The 16,964-nt window shown below is 40.5% G+C and overlaps 1 protein-coding gene across 1 annotated transcript in view; it reads right to left on the bottom strand.

The window, feature by feature from the left end:
- The window catches only part of PDE11A (phosphodiesterase 11A), a 253,430-nt gene that overhangs the window by 132,999 nt on the left and 103,467 nt on the right, over positions 1-16,964 (bottom strand). Inside the window, exon 6 of the mRNA XM_016209449.2 lies at positions 8,255-8,387. Coding sequence (XP_016064935.2) covers positions 8,255-8,387 — 133 coding nt within the window. The remainder of the gene's footprint in view (positions 1-8,254; positions 8,388-16,964) is intronic.

Below are 16,964 nucleotides of genomic sequence, written 5' to 3'. Positions count from 1 at the left end.
ACCAAACCAAACCAAACCAAAAACACACACATAGCCCTAGCCAGTTTGGCTCAGTATTTAGAGCATCGGCCTATGGACCGAAAGGTCCTGGGTTCGATTACCAGCCAAGGGCAAGTACCTGGGTTGCAGGCTCGATCCCTGGCCCTGGTCAGAGCCAGTGTAGGAGGCAACCAATCGATGTGTCTCTCTCACATCGATGTTTCTCTCTCTCTCTCTCTCTCTCTCTCTTTTTCCACTCTCTCTGAAAAGCAATGGAAAAAATATCCTCGGGGAAGGATTAAAACAAACAAAAAATATGGGTATAAATCACTGACCCAATGTACTCCCCACATACGGGGGGCAAAAGTAGGTTTACAGCTGTTCATAGGGAAAAAGACATGCAGGTTACGATTATTACAATGGCCTTATTAATGGAAAAGAACGTCACAGTGCAACTGTAAACCCACTTTGGCCCACCCCTGTATATTTATTTACCACCTACTATGCACCAGACACATTGCTGGGTGTCAGGGACATAAAAGTGAATTCAGACAGTTATTATCCTTGATGAGCTCACAGTCTCATAAAGATAGAAATAATCAAGACAAAATAAGAGCCCAAGTAAAGAATGTTCAAAACATTATAGTAAAGCCAGCAACTGACTGTGGTTAGAGGAATGAGGAGCAGCTTTAGATCCTTAAAAGTGGGTCTTCAAAGACAAGGGTGACAGTGATGATGATAAGCTAACTTTTACTGCATGTTCGCTCCATGTCTGGCACCCTGTTCAGGGCTTTCACATGAATTATCTCATATACTTATTAAAACAGCCCTGTGAGGTAGGTTCGGTTAACAGCCTCCCTTATCCGATAAGACTTAGAGGAATTAACTACCTTGAAAGTGGAGAGACTGGCTCAAAGGAAGCCAGACAATAATAAACACATCCATCAACTTTTATCTTCCACAAGAACAAGTGGTTTTCTTCCTCTCCCCGAGGATAATGTCTACATTACAGCAATGCTAATGAGTGTGAGAGAAGGAAGTCCATTTTAGAAAGGTCTGGAAGGTATAATCTACAGACTCGGGCTAGCCAGAGCAGCACTAGAATTGTCAGTGGTCCTGAACCAACAATGAGTGCCAGGCACAACTGCCTCTGCCAACTCTGGGACAACTGTAGGCTCTGGATAACCTCCCTTAGGAAATCTGAAGCATCTGGGGAAGAGGTCACAGACCAAAAAGAAAGGGACATGTGATGCGGGAGAGAAACAAAGACAGAGACAGTTTTAGGGGCTGGTGGTGAGGAAAACAAAGCTTAGGCTCTTTGCCAATGAAATGAAAGAGGTTTTTGTTGTTTGTTTGTTTTTTACTAAAAATCACTGCAGTTTCCCAGTTAATGGATCTAATTAAAGATGGCTTATCTCTAGGAGCCGCCAAAATATACTTGTCATATTTTCCAGTCCCTCAAAGGTGGTCAAAGGAAATGTTAAATTAATGGATGATTATGTTATAATTTATTAATGTGCAATGTGTTTCCTTTCCCTAGAAAGATATGTACAACTTTAACAATAATCTGAAACAAAACTTTATCCCCTAAACGCCAATCTACCAGAGAGAAATTATGGTACTAGAACAAGCTGACAGAGGTGTTTCCAGTCAGCCATTTGATTTCCTTGAAACAAGAGAGAGGCAGTTTCTTTCTGCCTACCTTACCTGCACATGGGATCAGTCCTAATGGCCCCTAGAACAATGCCTACAAGGGATTCCTTAAGTTCCTGACAAAAGCACTCCTAAAAAAAAAATAGTAACTGACCTTTGGACTTAGAACTGAGTCACTCTCTCCACAACCTATGTAGAAAAGCCTGTTTGACTCTTAGATTCATAGACTCCTATTAGTCTTCACTACCCACAGCTAGCCCATTCTATATCTTACTCACATCTTAGTAATCCTCCTAAGCTTCCTCATGCTCCTGGTAACCTGGAAATCTTATGTCCACTGTCCAGTCTTCTCTACCAAACCCTACTCTCTGGAAAGAATCTCAAACTGGCCTACCCTAAGTGTCAGCAACTGGGAGATTACTAGTAACAAATGCATTTCAGCAGGTCCACAGAGCTCTAACTCTTACTGGTTTCAATTTTTCACATTTCCTTTTGTAACAGAAACACAAGTGATACCCCAGAAGGCATTACAAAGGCATTATAGAGAACAATGAACTGTCCTGAGGCTAACACTCAGCATCCCAGATTGCCGGAGGGTTTTGCTATTAAGATCTGACAGGCAAAATGGACTTTAATGCTCTATGTTGAAGGATCTCGGAGCCTGGAGGCCCATTATCCTTAAGTGCTCATGACAAGGGTATGAACTATTGAATTGTCTACAACAGGCTTTAACTTAAAAAGTCAGAGAAAGAACTTCAGGTGGAAGAACTGTGTGGGACTGAAGAACGACAGACTTAGGATCATGACACCTTAGACTTGACTGTGCAATTCTGGGCATTGGCCACTATGGCAGAGGACAACTGGGTGCTGATGGGTTTCCCACTGCTCCTGAATTTGTAACAAATACACAGACCACCAAACCATCCATGCATAAAGCCTGCCTTACTTTTTAGTTATTTTCTGCCATTCCCCTTGTTGAACCTTTCCTATTTAAATGTTGGGTCCAATTGTTTGTTCCTGCTGCAGCCAGCAAACAAACCCCTTACGTCATGGCTCTGAAATTCTCTCCATCACTACACTAATGGAAGGAAATATTAAATTAAGCAATAGAATACTGTACCTTATATTGACTAAATAATGGCATGCTGTGTGTTAGTGTATTTGTTCTAAGGTGTTCTTTTGAATCTAGTATGAAAAGAAGAGAAGAAAGCTTCACAGATGATGTACTAGAGCGCAGCTAACCATTGAGAGTTAATTCTCAAGTATAGTGCCAACTATAGTGAGGCCAGAATAACTGTTTCATGAAGAGATTTGTAAATAGAGTATGCACTCCAAGAAGCGACCAGATGTAATAGGAGGTCATCTGCAAATGCCCTTTATGTAGATGCTGTTGGAACAGTTCAGACAAGGATCTTAGAATAAAATTCAAGCAACACTCCATGCTGGCAAAGGCAACAGAAAGTAATCTACCTGAATTCCCCAAGGATATAGCAAGGTAACTTAATTTACTCAGGTCTTACATTATTTTAATTCTGATTTTGAGTAATAGTTTATAGAATTTAGAGGTCTCATGGTAGCCCTGTAAAATATAAAAGGTCTAAAATTTTAAAATCTCTCTAGAATTTTGCCTGATTATACAAAAATAACATAAACTCCTGTGAAATTTTAAGTAAAAATAAAATCTAAAGCTCTGATCTTGCCATTTCTAGAAAAGACAACTATTAACAGTTTGATATGTTCTTCCTGATCTTTTCCTACAAATATACAATATGTTCATACATCAATTTATACTATATTTAATAGCATTTAACATATTTATAAATGACACAGATAATACATTCAACAATGCTAAACAATATTCAACAATAATGTCTATTGTGTACTATAAACATTGTTTTAGTTGTTGAGGATACATCAGTGAACAAAACTGACTAAATTCTCAACTTCATTGAGCTTATATTCTAGTGAGAGAAGACAGGTGGTAAACAAAGAAGAAAAATACATAAATAAACTATATGTTAGAAGGTGTTTGGGATTAGGGGAAAAAATAGAGCAGGATAAAAGCGATTAGGAACACCAAGGATGCCAGTCTTTATTAACAGGTAACATCTGAACAATGACTTTAAAGAGGTGAAGATGTGAGTCATGCAGCAATTGGGGGAAGAGTATTTCAGTTGATGGAGTAGCCAGTGCAAAGGCCCTGAGGTAGATGTGTGAGTAGCATGTTCTAAGAATTACAAGGAGACCGGTGTGGCTAGAAAAGTATGAGTGAGGGCTAGGGGGTAGATAATAAGACACCAAAGTGTGTAAGGCATTGCAAGCCTCTGAAAAAATTGTAAACTTGGCTTTTACTCTAGTGAAATAAGAAGACTTCGAAGAGTTTGTAAGCAGACTTCGAAGAGTTGTGATATGATGTGACTTAAAATTTAAAAGCATGGATACCCCCTTCACAAGGAGCAAATGCCTTATAAAACAACAAAATCCACAAACATGATAACCCATGAACATGAGTGTTTCTTAATCCGCTACAAATAAATATAATTAGTTATATTTAATCAGTAATTTCCATCTTCGATCCTTTTCAAGGCTCACAGAGTCTTGTAACAGAATAAACATACCCTGATCTTCATAAGGTTGCAAAATTTAAAGCTCAGAAATTTAGTTCTGGCTCTGTGACTATCTTATATAACCATTCTGTCATAACCTTCCATCCATAAACTAAGGAGTTTGGCCATAAAACCATGTATGCTATCAAGCCCAGCAGGTACCACTGCTAAGAGTCAACTTGAACAGCCAGACAGCAGGGAACTAATCACTGTGGCTCGCCCTCTAAGTCGCTCTGTTCACTGCAAGGAGGGGACTCCATTAAATATTTAACACAATTACAAAGGGAACACCCAGCAGGTGGATAACTATGATTACTTGCCCCATAGGCCTCGCAGCAAGCACCTGGCACCACCTGGGATGAGCTTTATATCACATTAAAAACATCCCTTTGTAGCTTTATCAAAAGAAAGACCAACAGTTTCAAAACAGATTTCAAAGTAAGGATCATTCTCATGCTGCATGTTTTTGGGCAGAGTTTCCGAAGACTTCCCAGAAGTTAGTATGGGGCAGAAAATTCACAGAAATTGGAAATCTGCTTTACACTTTAACTGTACAGCTAAAGCAAAGCTTGACAGAATAAATTATCTCTTATTAATAGAAAATAACTACTGGCATCACGAAGCCCCAAAGCTGACAAGCTTCGTGTGTTCGTCGGAATTGGAGAACAAACTACCAAGTGCACATGAGAGGTGTATTGGGTTCAGCACCTGCAGTGAGAGATCTGAAGAACCTACAAATTGGTCCACTGAGTGAGGCAGTTATCGTTGCTGCTGAACAATTTCATTCATGGAGAAGGGAACACCCTACCCACTGCCACTGATCAGGAACATCCATGTAGGCTTAACATGAGCAAAAACTAAACTGCTATTGGATTAAGTCACAGACCAATGTGACTGGCTTTTAGCTACATGTTTTCAGGATTGGTGGGTTACTTGGCCTGGGCAGTGCACTTAGGCCCTGAGATTTGACACCCCCAATACACCTAGGTAACCTGACCCCTGGATGCCTGACCACATTGTAAAGAGCTAGGTCTGCATATTGCTGGCTGCCCTAAGGGAGAAGGTGGTGACCATCTACCTAAGGCAGCCCATGGCCATGGGACATACATCCAGCCTTCACCACCTGGGGACATTTGCCATTGCTCCTCCTCTGACCAGAAATGAGAAGACCTGGCTTCCTTGAAGACCTACAGCTTGTCAGATTATTGCCATCATGCCTTCTTTACTGTCAACAAACTATCACCTTTAACTCCCCTCCTTGCGTAGAGACTTTTCTCTTTCTTCCCCACTGTGCCTGGAGGAAGGGAACATTGACCTTGGCTTTCCCATGATCCAAATTCAGCTGGTCTACAGTTCTGTGTAAAGGCCCCTGTGTAAAAGCATCTGCTTAAAAGTATCTCCCTGGAACTAAAAAACTAGTCCTCAATCAGACTAATACCTTTGCCTGATATTTATACAGGACTCCATGGTTTACAAAATATTTATGCAGAATTTTACATGTTACATGTATGTATGTAAGCAGTATGCCCAAGACTTCTCAGCTGGTAAGTGGAGCAGATGAGACAAACAGGTAGGTCTGCCAGGCATAAATTCATGTGCCTGTATGGAGAGAGGAAGGAAGGGGTGGTCATTCTACTGCCCGGGCAACCCTCAGCAGCAGGTGCCCCCAAGAGGCCACTCATGGAACGAGAATAGAATTACGAATCAGAAGGTCCAGCGTCTGTTCTGTGCCCTGCCTCAGGGAAGGTGTGTGGCCTTAGGCAAGTCACTTCAGCTCTCTGAGTTTCTGTTTTCTCACCTGTAAATTAAAGAAATCTCTAATATTTCTATTAACTGAAAGTTGATGTATGTATAATATGAAACCTCAGAATAAGACCAATCCACTTTCGGGCGTTCTATCCCAGGCCACTGTGTTAGATGAATTGGAGTCCTTCTTCCTGCTCAGTAAGGAAAATTCGGGTGGCCAGAATTAGCCATTGAGCCACTGAGAAATTCAGTATAGATACCAGTGCTCAGGGTAATTGTGTTTCTGGCAGTATGTAGCTCTGTGATGAGAAAATCTGTAGGAAAAACAAGAAATGCTCTGAAAAGGATTCCTCATGCTACCTCTCTGCAAATTATCATTCTTGGTAACCAACGTCAAACTATTCAGGGAAGTCAGTGAGTACGGAAAACAAAAAAGCAAGAGCTTTCCCCAGTGGAGGTAACAATTACTCATTAATCCTGGATTTTAAAAAACTGTTCCATTACATTCTATTGCTGATAAATAATGGCTCAGTTACAATTACTGGGGGAAAATATGAACCCATGTCCCAGACACTGGAAGAGAAGATTCAAACCTTTGCAGGGAAACAACACAGTTCTAAAGGGTACCCTCTGTCTCTAGGATGATTTTAGAATTACTTGTAGTGAGAGAAGTTTTCAGCCTCTTAGCCTTTCATTTTGTTCAATTATTACTGATGGTAATAATAGAAGACTGAGAGAACTTCAAAAAATTGTGTTTAGAAATCTGTTCTTCGATATTCTCTAAAATCAAGGAGGAAAGAAACATAGCAAAAGGCCAAGCTTTATAACATCAGTCATAGCCCAGTCACAATGCTAACGTGTACAAATATTGGCATCTATAATCATTTCCACTCTGCCAGTCACAGAACCAAGGTGGTGGTGGAGCACTTTCCCAAGGAAGGTAACGCAAAATTCAGGTTTAATGAAACAGACCGAAGAAAGCTGGAGGGCGGTCAGCATTGGGGCAGCGAAAGGAGCACACAGGGGAGACACCCGACCCAGACTGTGAGTTCATGAAAGGAACCGATGCTCAATAATTAATAGAAAATATGTGGAGGAGGTAGCCTGGAGAAAGAGTTCCAGGCAACTTTAGAGAAGTGGTGAGTTTGGAGAATTTAAAATTTCCCTACAGAGATCTGCAAAGATGATCTGACTGAAATTACAGATTAGATTTAGATTCTAGCCTCCCTGCCATCATCCTGTTCCACTCACATATCGGAGACAGCACAGGGCAGGATTAAGTGTAAGGGCTGTGGAGTCTGACACTAGGAATGAATCTACAGCTCTCAATGTCTGTAAAAGGGAGATGATGACACCTACTTCTGAGGGTGACACATAAAATTCAGGTATTATTACTAATATACCCTCTGTTTTGTAGCCAGTGTGATCTTTCTAAAATATAACTCCTGGTTCTCCCCCATTTAAAACTCAACTACTAGTTCTCCATTGCCCGGGATAAATACTCAAATCTCTTAACACGGCTTTCACCTCTTGAGTGATCTGGCCTCCGTTTCCCTCTCCAGCCTCATCTACCTGGCCCTTCAGCCACATTAACTCATCTCAGTTCCCCAACTCACCAAATTAAAAGGAAATTTTTAGTGTATTGAATGCATGCATGCACACACACACACGTAGACACATTTTATAAGTTTGTGTAAATTTATCTGTATGATACTCTATACAATCTCAAATTTTAAACTTCTGCAAATCAGAATCTATATTGCTTTAATATATTCTGTATATTAGCACAATGATTAACATTAAACAACAATAAATTAATTTACTGTTTCTTGGGAGCAATTTTAAAAAATACGGTAGTTGTTCTAACATCTATTGGGAAATAACTATGTTATATACACATTTTTATTATTAGCTATTTCATAGTTTAATACAAATAATGATTAATATAAAATATACATGGGTACATTTAATGACGGGTACATGAGTATGAGTATATTTAATAAAAATTGTACAGAATCATAAGAGACCATCAGACTAATACATTAATAGATACCCACTTGGCACAAATCAGGGTAGAGAGGGGAAGTTTTCCTGTCAGTCAACAGAAGGCAATGAAAACAATCGGATCAGAGGGAAAGATGCAAAAGTACTGCCAGTAAACTGAGTAGTTTCTGTCAGTCCGTACGATGCCCCTTTTTTACTTCATCCAGCAAACATCAACAGAGAGACAAGTGAACCTTTAGACTCCTGAGGTAGAGGACTCCTCTTACCTCGGCGTCAAAGCGCGGGTCCTGGTAGGCATCACTGATGTTCACGGGAAGGCCTGTGGAAGCCACGAGCTCGGCAACACTATTATTTATCAGCCAGTCGGAGTATGATGATTTCTCCACACTTTCTTTGAAACTATAAGAACGCCAAGGCAGGCAGTAAGAAAAGAGAGAAACATAAGTTTGCTTGAAAGCAAATCCTACAAAACTACACTTAAAGCAGGACTATCTAGCCTCATTAAGAAGGGATAAGTGATATTAGTCACAGAACAATAGTGAGGCAATTATTAGAATCTACTTTAAAAAGACTTGCCTACTGTAATGTAAAAGAATCAAATCCATGGGTAGAAATGATAGAGTCTATATGACCCAGAGAGCAACTCCAGATTGTATTGAGGCCCAAGGCAAGTAGACATAAAGTAGATAATCAGGTAATGACCAAAACTGAGGACAGGACATCAACACAGTGACATAACTAATTCCACTGACCTCCCCAGTCCTCCCCCTTAGCTGAGCAAGAAAAATTAAACCCAAGAATGGGGAAACATCAGAAAATAAATTGACAATTTACAAAATTTTAAATGTAGCAAAAGAGTACATCTAGGCTATGTGTAATCTTAAAATTAGATAACTACTTTTGTAGTCTCAGAGTGTGTTTCATAACAAAAGCACATTTCCCACTTACCAATTCTCACTAGAAAGCCTGTTTTAACTCTACTGGCCTCTCATGTTAGTAATTTGTATTATGCTCATATTTGATTTGAAGTAGGAATTTTATGCTAAATGATTTTGTGAACTTGCCTTTATATCATTTTCACGACAAACATCAAATTAACAGAAATGCTGTAAAATCGGTAAGATTCCCTATCCCCTCCCTCCCTCCCTTCCTTCCACCATTTCTTCCCTAGGTACCTACTGAGCACTGACTGCCAGGAGCTGTCCAAATAGCAATATCAAGGTAAATTTTCATGGAGGATGTTAGATTTGTGGCTTAGCAGGTGATAACTAAAATTATGTAAATAAAAGCAAGTATACTGGGGCAATATTTTCCAAACTACATTCTGTGGATTCCAGGAGATGCTAATGAGTGCACTATAGCAAGAATAACTACTCTATTGACTGTTCAATCTAAACTGCATTATATGTAAACAAAATGCTATGCACCATACACAGTCCTTGTGGTTACGCACGTATGTGCCTGTCTGGAATTCGTGCCCCACTGATAGTGCCAGGAACCACCATGGAGAGGCCCCCGGATGCGTGAATGAGTGAGTGGGAGCACAGGCATCATTTGCCATCATTAATATAGCTCACCTGTAATGATTGCTGGTCTGTATCTGATAAATTCAACATGTTTTTGTCATGTTATTAACCCTTTATTGCATATTAAACATTACTGGTACACAAACTTATTCTCTATGGATCTCTACCTGAAAAATGGAAATTTAAAAAAAAAGCTGAGTCTTATATTTCTCAGACGGTGCCTAAGTCAAAGTAGTACAAGGCTGAGGACTTCAAAGATAAGATAAAGCTTTTACTTCCTAAAATAACAAAAACAAAGGAACAATAAAGAAAAGTCCATGTTTCATTTTCTCTTTGTTAAATGATACCTGTGAGAAGTGAACCTTTACATTGTGCTGCAAGGAAAGGAAAATAAGGAAGGATCGTGGTAATGCACCTGGTACGACCATCCAACTTCTTAGAGTCATTTCCAAGTTTACAAACGGATGTGATTGAATGTTGATAATTTCTTGCAGCAATTAATTGGTCTGTCAATTCACTCTGTGCCGTGTATTGCATTCCACACTACAATTTTTAAGAACTGTTCTGTGATAAAACAGAGTGGAAAGTGCTGACCTAGTGTGTGGTAGGAAGAAAAGCGGCAGCAGGACTCTGGGGATGAGTCAGGGAAGGAACCCGAAGAACATGGATTGGGTTGGGTTGGGAGAGGCAGAGAGTGATGAAAGGGGACCAAGGAAGGAGCCAGTTTTATCAACACATGTCAAAAGTCTTCAAGCTGGGTTTTTCAGGATGGCCGAGAGTTCAGCAACGAGAGGCTGGAGGGGTGAGCAGGAAAGTACGGATAGAGGAGGAAACAGTGGGAACAGAAGACAGAAAGGCGGCAGCAGAGCACAAGGGCGTGTTCTTGGAGCACTGGTTAATCCCCTTCGGTGGGAGCACAGGATGCACACTGTGGGGGACTGAGACTGAAAGGGCCTCAGGGCTTACAGGAGCGAGTTACAACCATAGCTGTAGGCAATGAGCCATTTAAGGGTACTGACCAGGGCAGTAACATGACTCCAGCTGTGATTTTAGGAGACAAAGAACAGGAAGAATTGGCTAAGGGCCTGGAGGTGGGAGAGGTCCCTTTACACCACTGAAGCTGGGTGGGGGGCGATGCTGCTGCCCCCTCGGGAGGGGCCGCAGAAGGTTCCGGGGGCTTGGCGGGGAGACGGCAGGGCTGGCATTTCGCTCCTGCGTGCCTGTGGCACTATCAGCAGAAGCGAGTGGCCTGAGGAGTGGGAGATGAGAAAAGACAGCAGACATTCTGTGAAGCTGGAACACACTGTTCATTGCTGGAAATCCAGGACCAGAATCTGTATCAAATCTTCAGGACTGAAAGTACTGACACAGAGTCGGGATTATCTCTTGGGAGAAGAAAATGGAGGAGATGGCTCAGGGAGGGAATGTGTGAGGAAATCTATGTCTAGGGGAAGGGGTAAGAAAGGCAGTAAGTGATAAAGGGTGGGGGTTAAAGGGAGAAATTACAAAGGGGAAACAAATTCATCATCACCCTTGGTGGGCCAAGGCCCAGGATGGGTGCTTTTCCCAATGAACTTGTCTTCACATAAATCCTATGAGATGGGTATAATTCTCTACGTTTTACAGATCAGAAAGCTGAGGCTCAGAAATGCTAAATAATTTTCACAAGGGCAGATAGGGTTTTCAGCCACGTGTGACTCTGAAGCCCCAGATTATTCTCTTCATCTGGTGACCTCTCAGGGAAAGAGCCAATGTGTAGGAGTAGAGCAAGAATGCTAGGTTCTCACCTAAAGAAAAGGGGAGCCAGGAAGATGCTGCAGAGAAGAAACACTTTCAACTGTGAGGGCAGGTGAAGGAAGCGGGAGGAAGGAACTTGGGACTTGATGATCCAGCACTTTAGGTTCCTACTACGGAACTGCCCAAGAAGGTGATCATGCAAATGCTCACTGGGCAGGGACTCCCGAAAGATTCATTCTAAATGTAAAACATGCTTACAGTCTGGTTTAGCTCGGGCTGCGTATGTACTGAAATCATTATAAAATTGCTGAACAGTGTAGTAGACAGTGGGCCTGACTGTGTGCAGGGCACTGTGCCCACGCACTGTTGAGGTGTTTCTAGAAAGTATAAACTATGATCTTGCCCTCCCAGCGGTTGTCATCCAGAATGGGAGACGAAAAATAAACACACTGACAATTAAACAATATATCATTTCAAATGAAAAATGTGTCACAAGGCTGCATTGACTAGTTGCCAAGTCAACTGTACCAATCATGAGTGCGCAAGAAATACAGGGAGGGAGAAACCACTGCAGGTGCTGTAATCTAGCTAAGGCTTCAGAAAGGAGGCGAGAGATGAACTGACCCTATAGCTGCAACAGTGCAATCAGATCTTCTGAAAACCACCTTTCCATTTCTTCCATTTCATGGTACACATGGTCATAAATTAAGGGCCAGTATGACAGAATGCTCAGAGAGACAGGAAGACTGATTTGTCACTCAGTATTTATGTCACGTTCTGGCTTTTGCTCCAAATCCTAATGTTTTACTGTAATGCAAATCATGACACTGAGCTGGGGCTTTCAAAATCTCGCTTTTCATTAACAAAGTAATTTTGTTTTATGATTAAATGCATGAGTTTAGGAGTTAGATATACCTGATTCAAATATCTATTTTGCTACTTCCTAGCAAAATGACCTCAACAAGTTACTTACACTTCACCTATGCAATAGGTATAATACTACTTAGACACTATACAAACTAAAGTAATATTTTATGCAAGTGTTTAGCACATTATCTAGCCCATAGTAAACATTTTTTTAAAGTATCAACTTTTTGACAACTTCTAAAGTAAATTCTGCATCTGGCAGTTCTCCTTTGTACATGGTGTTGTGAATTTAATCACAAAGGAAAGGGCCCAAATTACTTCTGCTTCTTGAGGAACACATCTGGCTTGAAGGATCAATTCTTTCCTAAAGGTCTGACAGGTCAACTCCTTCAGACTCATGAGGGTCCCTTTATTCTGTGTGGTTTCTTTCCAATCAAAAGGGTCAAGATGAATAGTTTCTAATAGGCCATATTTTTTAATAGGCTTTTGGAAGCTTAAATTAGCATCCAAAATTGAATTACCCAACTTCGTAGAGCCCTCCAAATCTGATCAGAGATAACAGAGACCAATAAATCCAACACTAAGGTTTTCAGTTTGGACCAGAACCAAGATAAGGAGAGTCACCAAAGTTTGGAAACACATCAATCATTTGATTACTCTGCAGTTTATGGGTACAAATGAGATCATGTCAGCTCACTGGATCTCAGCTGCCATGTGCAGAACTGAAGACCACACACAACTCCAAGTCCTCTCCCACCCTCAGTCTCTAGAGAGAGATTCTTTCACTTGAGACCCCTTGTCAAAGCCCACTGCTTGGAATCCTCTTGAGGGAGGCCAGACACTGGCTCCCAGAGTGCCAAAGCTTCATGGACTCAGGGAAGAATACTCTCCCCAAGCTCTGCAACGTACTTTGGCTCCTAGTTCCTAAGGCCATGGTGCTTGTGTCCACACTGTCACAAGTTTCCTCGTTAAACAGCCCTTTAGCTTCTTCCCATACCACTCTCTGTACAGGTAGGAGGTAGGGCTGAGCTGACCATCCATTTATAGGTGGTTTCCTGTGGGCCAACTCCTTTCAGCAAAAAGAAAAAGGTGCTTATCAATCATCTCATGTAAGTGAACGTCTGGTGTGCGCATTGGTGAGTATGTGGGTATGTTGCCAGTATACTTACTGCGCACCAGTGAACTATAGAGAGAGGGGAAAATGGCTTAGGATTCTGGACAACATTCATTTGTTGATGAAAACAAAAAGTTGGTTATGAAGCCATTAAAATATTTCCAAAGTTTGTTTGTTTTAATATGTCTATGTTTAATAGCTTCTCACATTCAAGACATAATGCTACTTTAACATCTGCAGGGAGGATGTTTTTTAAAAATCTGACATAAACAACAACAACAACACATTAGCAAAATAAAAATCCTTGAACTAAGAGTCTGAGAAAAATAAAATAAATATAATTGTCCCCTAAACATGAGTGATACTTCCTTAAAAAGTAAAAATTAACCATTAGCTTATTTTAACTCTAAGATTAATTTTTAATAACAAATGAAATGTTAGTAAAACCTTTAGCTTGTTTTTTACTGGAACCAAGTGCATAGGAAAATGTAGGTTTTTAAATAAGTTTCCTATAAAGGGCTGCAGTTTACATTTGCCTTCAGTGGCATCTTGCTTCCAAGTGTGAGACTCAGACTGACTTCAAACAGAGCTTCATGAGCTCAAATATATTGACTGAGGAGAGATAAAAGGGAATTGCCCTGTTGCAGAAAATGTGGCTGCTCCTGAAGTGAGGGTCAGTGAGGTAGATAGAAACCTCAGGGTGGACAAGTTGCAGAGCAGTGGAGAAAAATCAATACAAGTAAAACAAAACAAGACAAAATAAATACCCTAGAACAAGTAACTTCCCCATCCTCCATTGTCTGAAAAACCTATCTCAGCTAGAGGTTCAAACATAAAGAACTGTGTGAAAATAAACTTAAGACTATTTTTCAGAATTGACTCTCAAAACGAGTCTCCAAATTACACGACAAAATATCTGAATAAAATGGTGTGAATCATTAGACTGTGTCTGTATTGACGTTTTTGTTCTCAGCGCTAGAGTTTACTCTAGTCTTTAATATACACTCCCAGTACTTTACTCTTTCAAGAATGACCATTGGTTGGGCCCCTAATAAGTACTGGGCAGTAGTGGGATGGATCTTGCATGAAGTGATCAATAAGGGTTTTTGACTTTTTGCTGAAAGGAGTTGGCACATGGGAACCCACGTGTATGTGATGGTCAGCTCAGTCCTGCCCTAACCTACATACAAAGAGAGAGGCAGAAGCTAAAGGGCCCATACATTCAGGACGCTCACAAACAGTAACAATGGGCTGTGATTAATATCCTAATGGAAGGATGTACACGATATTAGGGGAACAGAGAAAAGAAGGGTCAATTCTATTTGGGTTGGGAATGGTGTTTGGGGAAACACTTCACAAAAGAAGTTGGTCTAAACTGGTCTTTGTAGGATTAGTAAGAGTTCATGTGGCAGAGAAAGTAAAAACCATTCAGACAAAACAACAGCATGAGCAGAGCTGTAGAAGTGTGAGGTTTTCTGTATTGATATGATAAACGGTAGAGCTAAAACTTAGGATGCGTGGAGGAAGTGACGAATAAGACTACAATAGAAGAGGCCAACCAACATATTGTGTGGTTTCATGCCCATGTTTTGTATCTACAACCACATGTATACTGATGATTCCCACATCCATATCAGCAGCTCACTGTAAGTTCCCTACATATATATATACAAGCACTTTCTGGACACTTCCTTCAGATTATCCCCAGGCACCACAAATTTAACATTTTCAAGATTGAATTAACACGCTTTTCTTGATGTGCTAACAATCATTAATAAAAACTGTTCTCATTAACTAAAAATAGATCATTGGTTTAGGGACATTAGTTTCAACATAGACACAATCTATTTTCTCATTGTCAAGTAATGATTGTCAATTAATTGCCCTCTGACAGCCTGAGTATTATCCAGGGGGAGTAGGATTCAGAAAGGCAAAAAGTCAGGAACTCCAAGAACTCTTTCGGATAGATATTTCTTTTTTATGCTTTGCAAACAAAAACTTATTTTTGATCTATAGGCTGTTCCTGGTACTATTTGCCATTTTGCTTCATCGACAAGAGGTCTATCTGAACTTTGGTTCACAAAGACAAACTCCATTCCTTACATTTTCTTCTCAGGTAAGCCTGTCTATCCCTGGGCCCTCCTGGAAGCCTCGAGCTATGCAACATTATTTGAAGTAGTCTTTCAGTTAAGAGATTAAGAAACTAAGGCAATACCAGTGGGACTCAAAGCTAGGACCTCAGCAGGAGAATCTTAAACACCCAGAACTAGGACATTAATAATCCCCTACAGCTTCAGTATATCTTTGAAGGTTCCCAAACAAGTCTTAGTCATAAAAAGTAATGGAAGTGTAATTAGCAAGCAATCCAGCTTGTCAGTTCTTACACTGTGGCAGGACAGAAAGATGCTCTAAGTTGCTGAAGTTCCTAAAGCTTATCATGACCTGTAGATGGACTTGCCTTTAAGGTCTTGCCTGAGGACACTTCATCACACTCTTCTCTCATTTTAAGCATTCTGTGTTGTCAGAAATTAAGACATGGCAACTAAAGAACACACATTCTATCCTTCATTTCCTTAAGTTGTACAATTAGAAGGATGAGATTATCACCCCAAGGCGTTGGTGTCACTTTGGGGAAGTGTGTTGTGACACTCAAGTGGTGTCAGATGGCACTGCTGTGGGTAGTTAGTGTCTACAGATTTTCATCATATAGTGACAACTGCTTGGTTTCACGGACAAGCAAACCTGTGGGCGGGTTCTTTTCTTTGTGGGTTGTTTTTCTTTTTGTATCTTGATCCAACATTTCCTAGTTGTGAAACTACCGGTAAAGTTTTAATAACTCTGATTCTCAGTTTTCATAATGGAAAATAAGAGAAATAAAACCCATTTTATAGGACTGTTTTGAGGCTACAATAATATAATGATGAAGAATGTATGGCACATAAAAACCTCTCAATCAGTTGCTTATACCACAAAGATTTTCCTTTTATTAAAAACACTAAGGTAAGACATGCTCTGTTTAACTACTTATTTCCTGGGGCAGGAGAGATGTAACTAATTTGACTGTGGCATCATTTTCAGATTTGGAGAGGTACTGAAGACAAAATGTGCTAGCTGAAAAATTGTTGATAATGGAGCACATAGTTAAAATTATATCCTACTAGATGTTTCAAGTAGCCCCTCTGCACCTCTCCTTGGGAGCACTTTGGCCACCTCCATCCATCTGGTCTGGACTGAGGACATACCTTCCCAATAAGTCCTGGGCATATGTCTACATGACAAGAATGGAAAAGTGGGCTCAATGTGTTAGAATATTAACTAAAGCATGTTAGATGAGAGGCCACCGAAAGTAAGAGAGTCAAATATGAAAGCCATTGTTAAGGCTTCTGAGTTGCCATAATTCTATTTACTGCGAGCATCAATCTAAGGGCAGCTGACCCACACAGGCTACTTGATTCTGTTTGGTCTCAGTGCTTATTCACACATCCTGTTATTCACAGCATGTTTCTACAGCTCTCATTCTCCTCCGTGACAGGTTCCTAGAGGGGCAAGCCCACTGGTCTGAAATGAATATGGGTAATGAAAGGATCTGTCTTTCATTTGGATTTTCATGTTCAAAGGCAAGAAAAAGAAAAGAAGGAAATTACATATATTTAAGAGGTAAATGTTAGATGCTTGGGAAATATGTGTTCTTGAGTTTCTTAAGAGTTTAAAGGGACACAACTTCATTACAGA

Source organism: Miniopterus natalensis, chromosome 8 (assembly GCF_054644295.1).
Source record: "Miniopterus natalensis isolate mMinNat1 chromosome 8, mMinNat1.hap1, whole genome shotgun sequence".
Taxonomy (NCBI): Eukaryota; Metazoa; Chordata; class Mammalia; order Chiroptera; family Miniopteridae; genus Miniopterus; species Miniopterus natalensis.
Note: the sequence above shows the minus strand (reverse complement) of the source record. Positions and strands in the feature narration are given on the sequence as shown.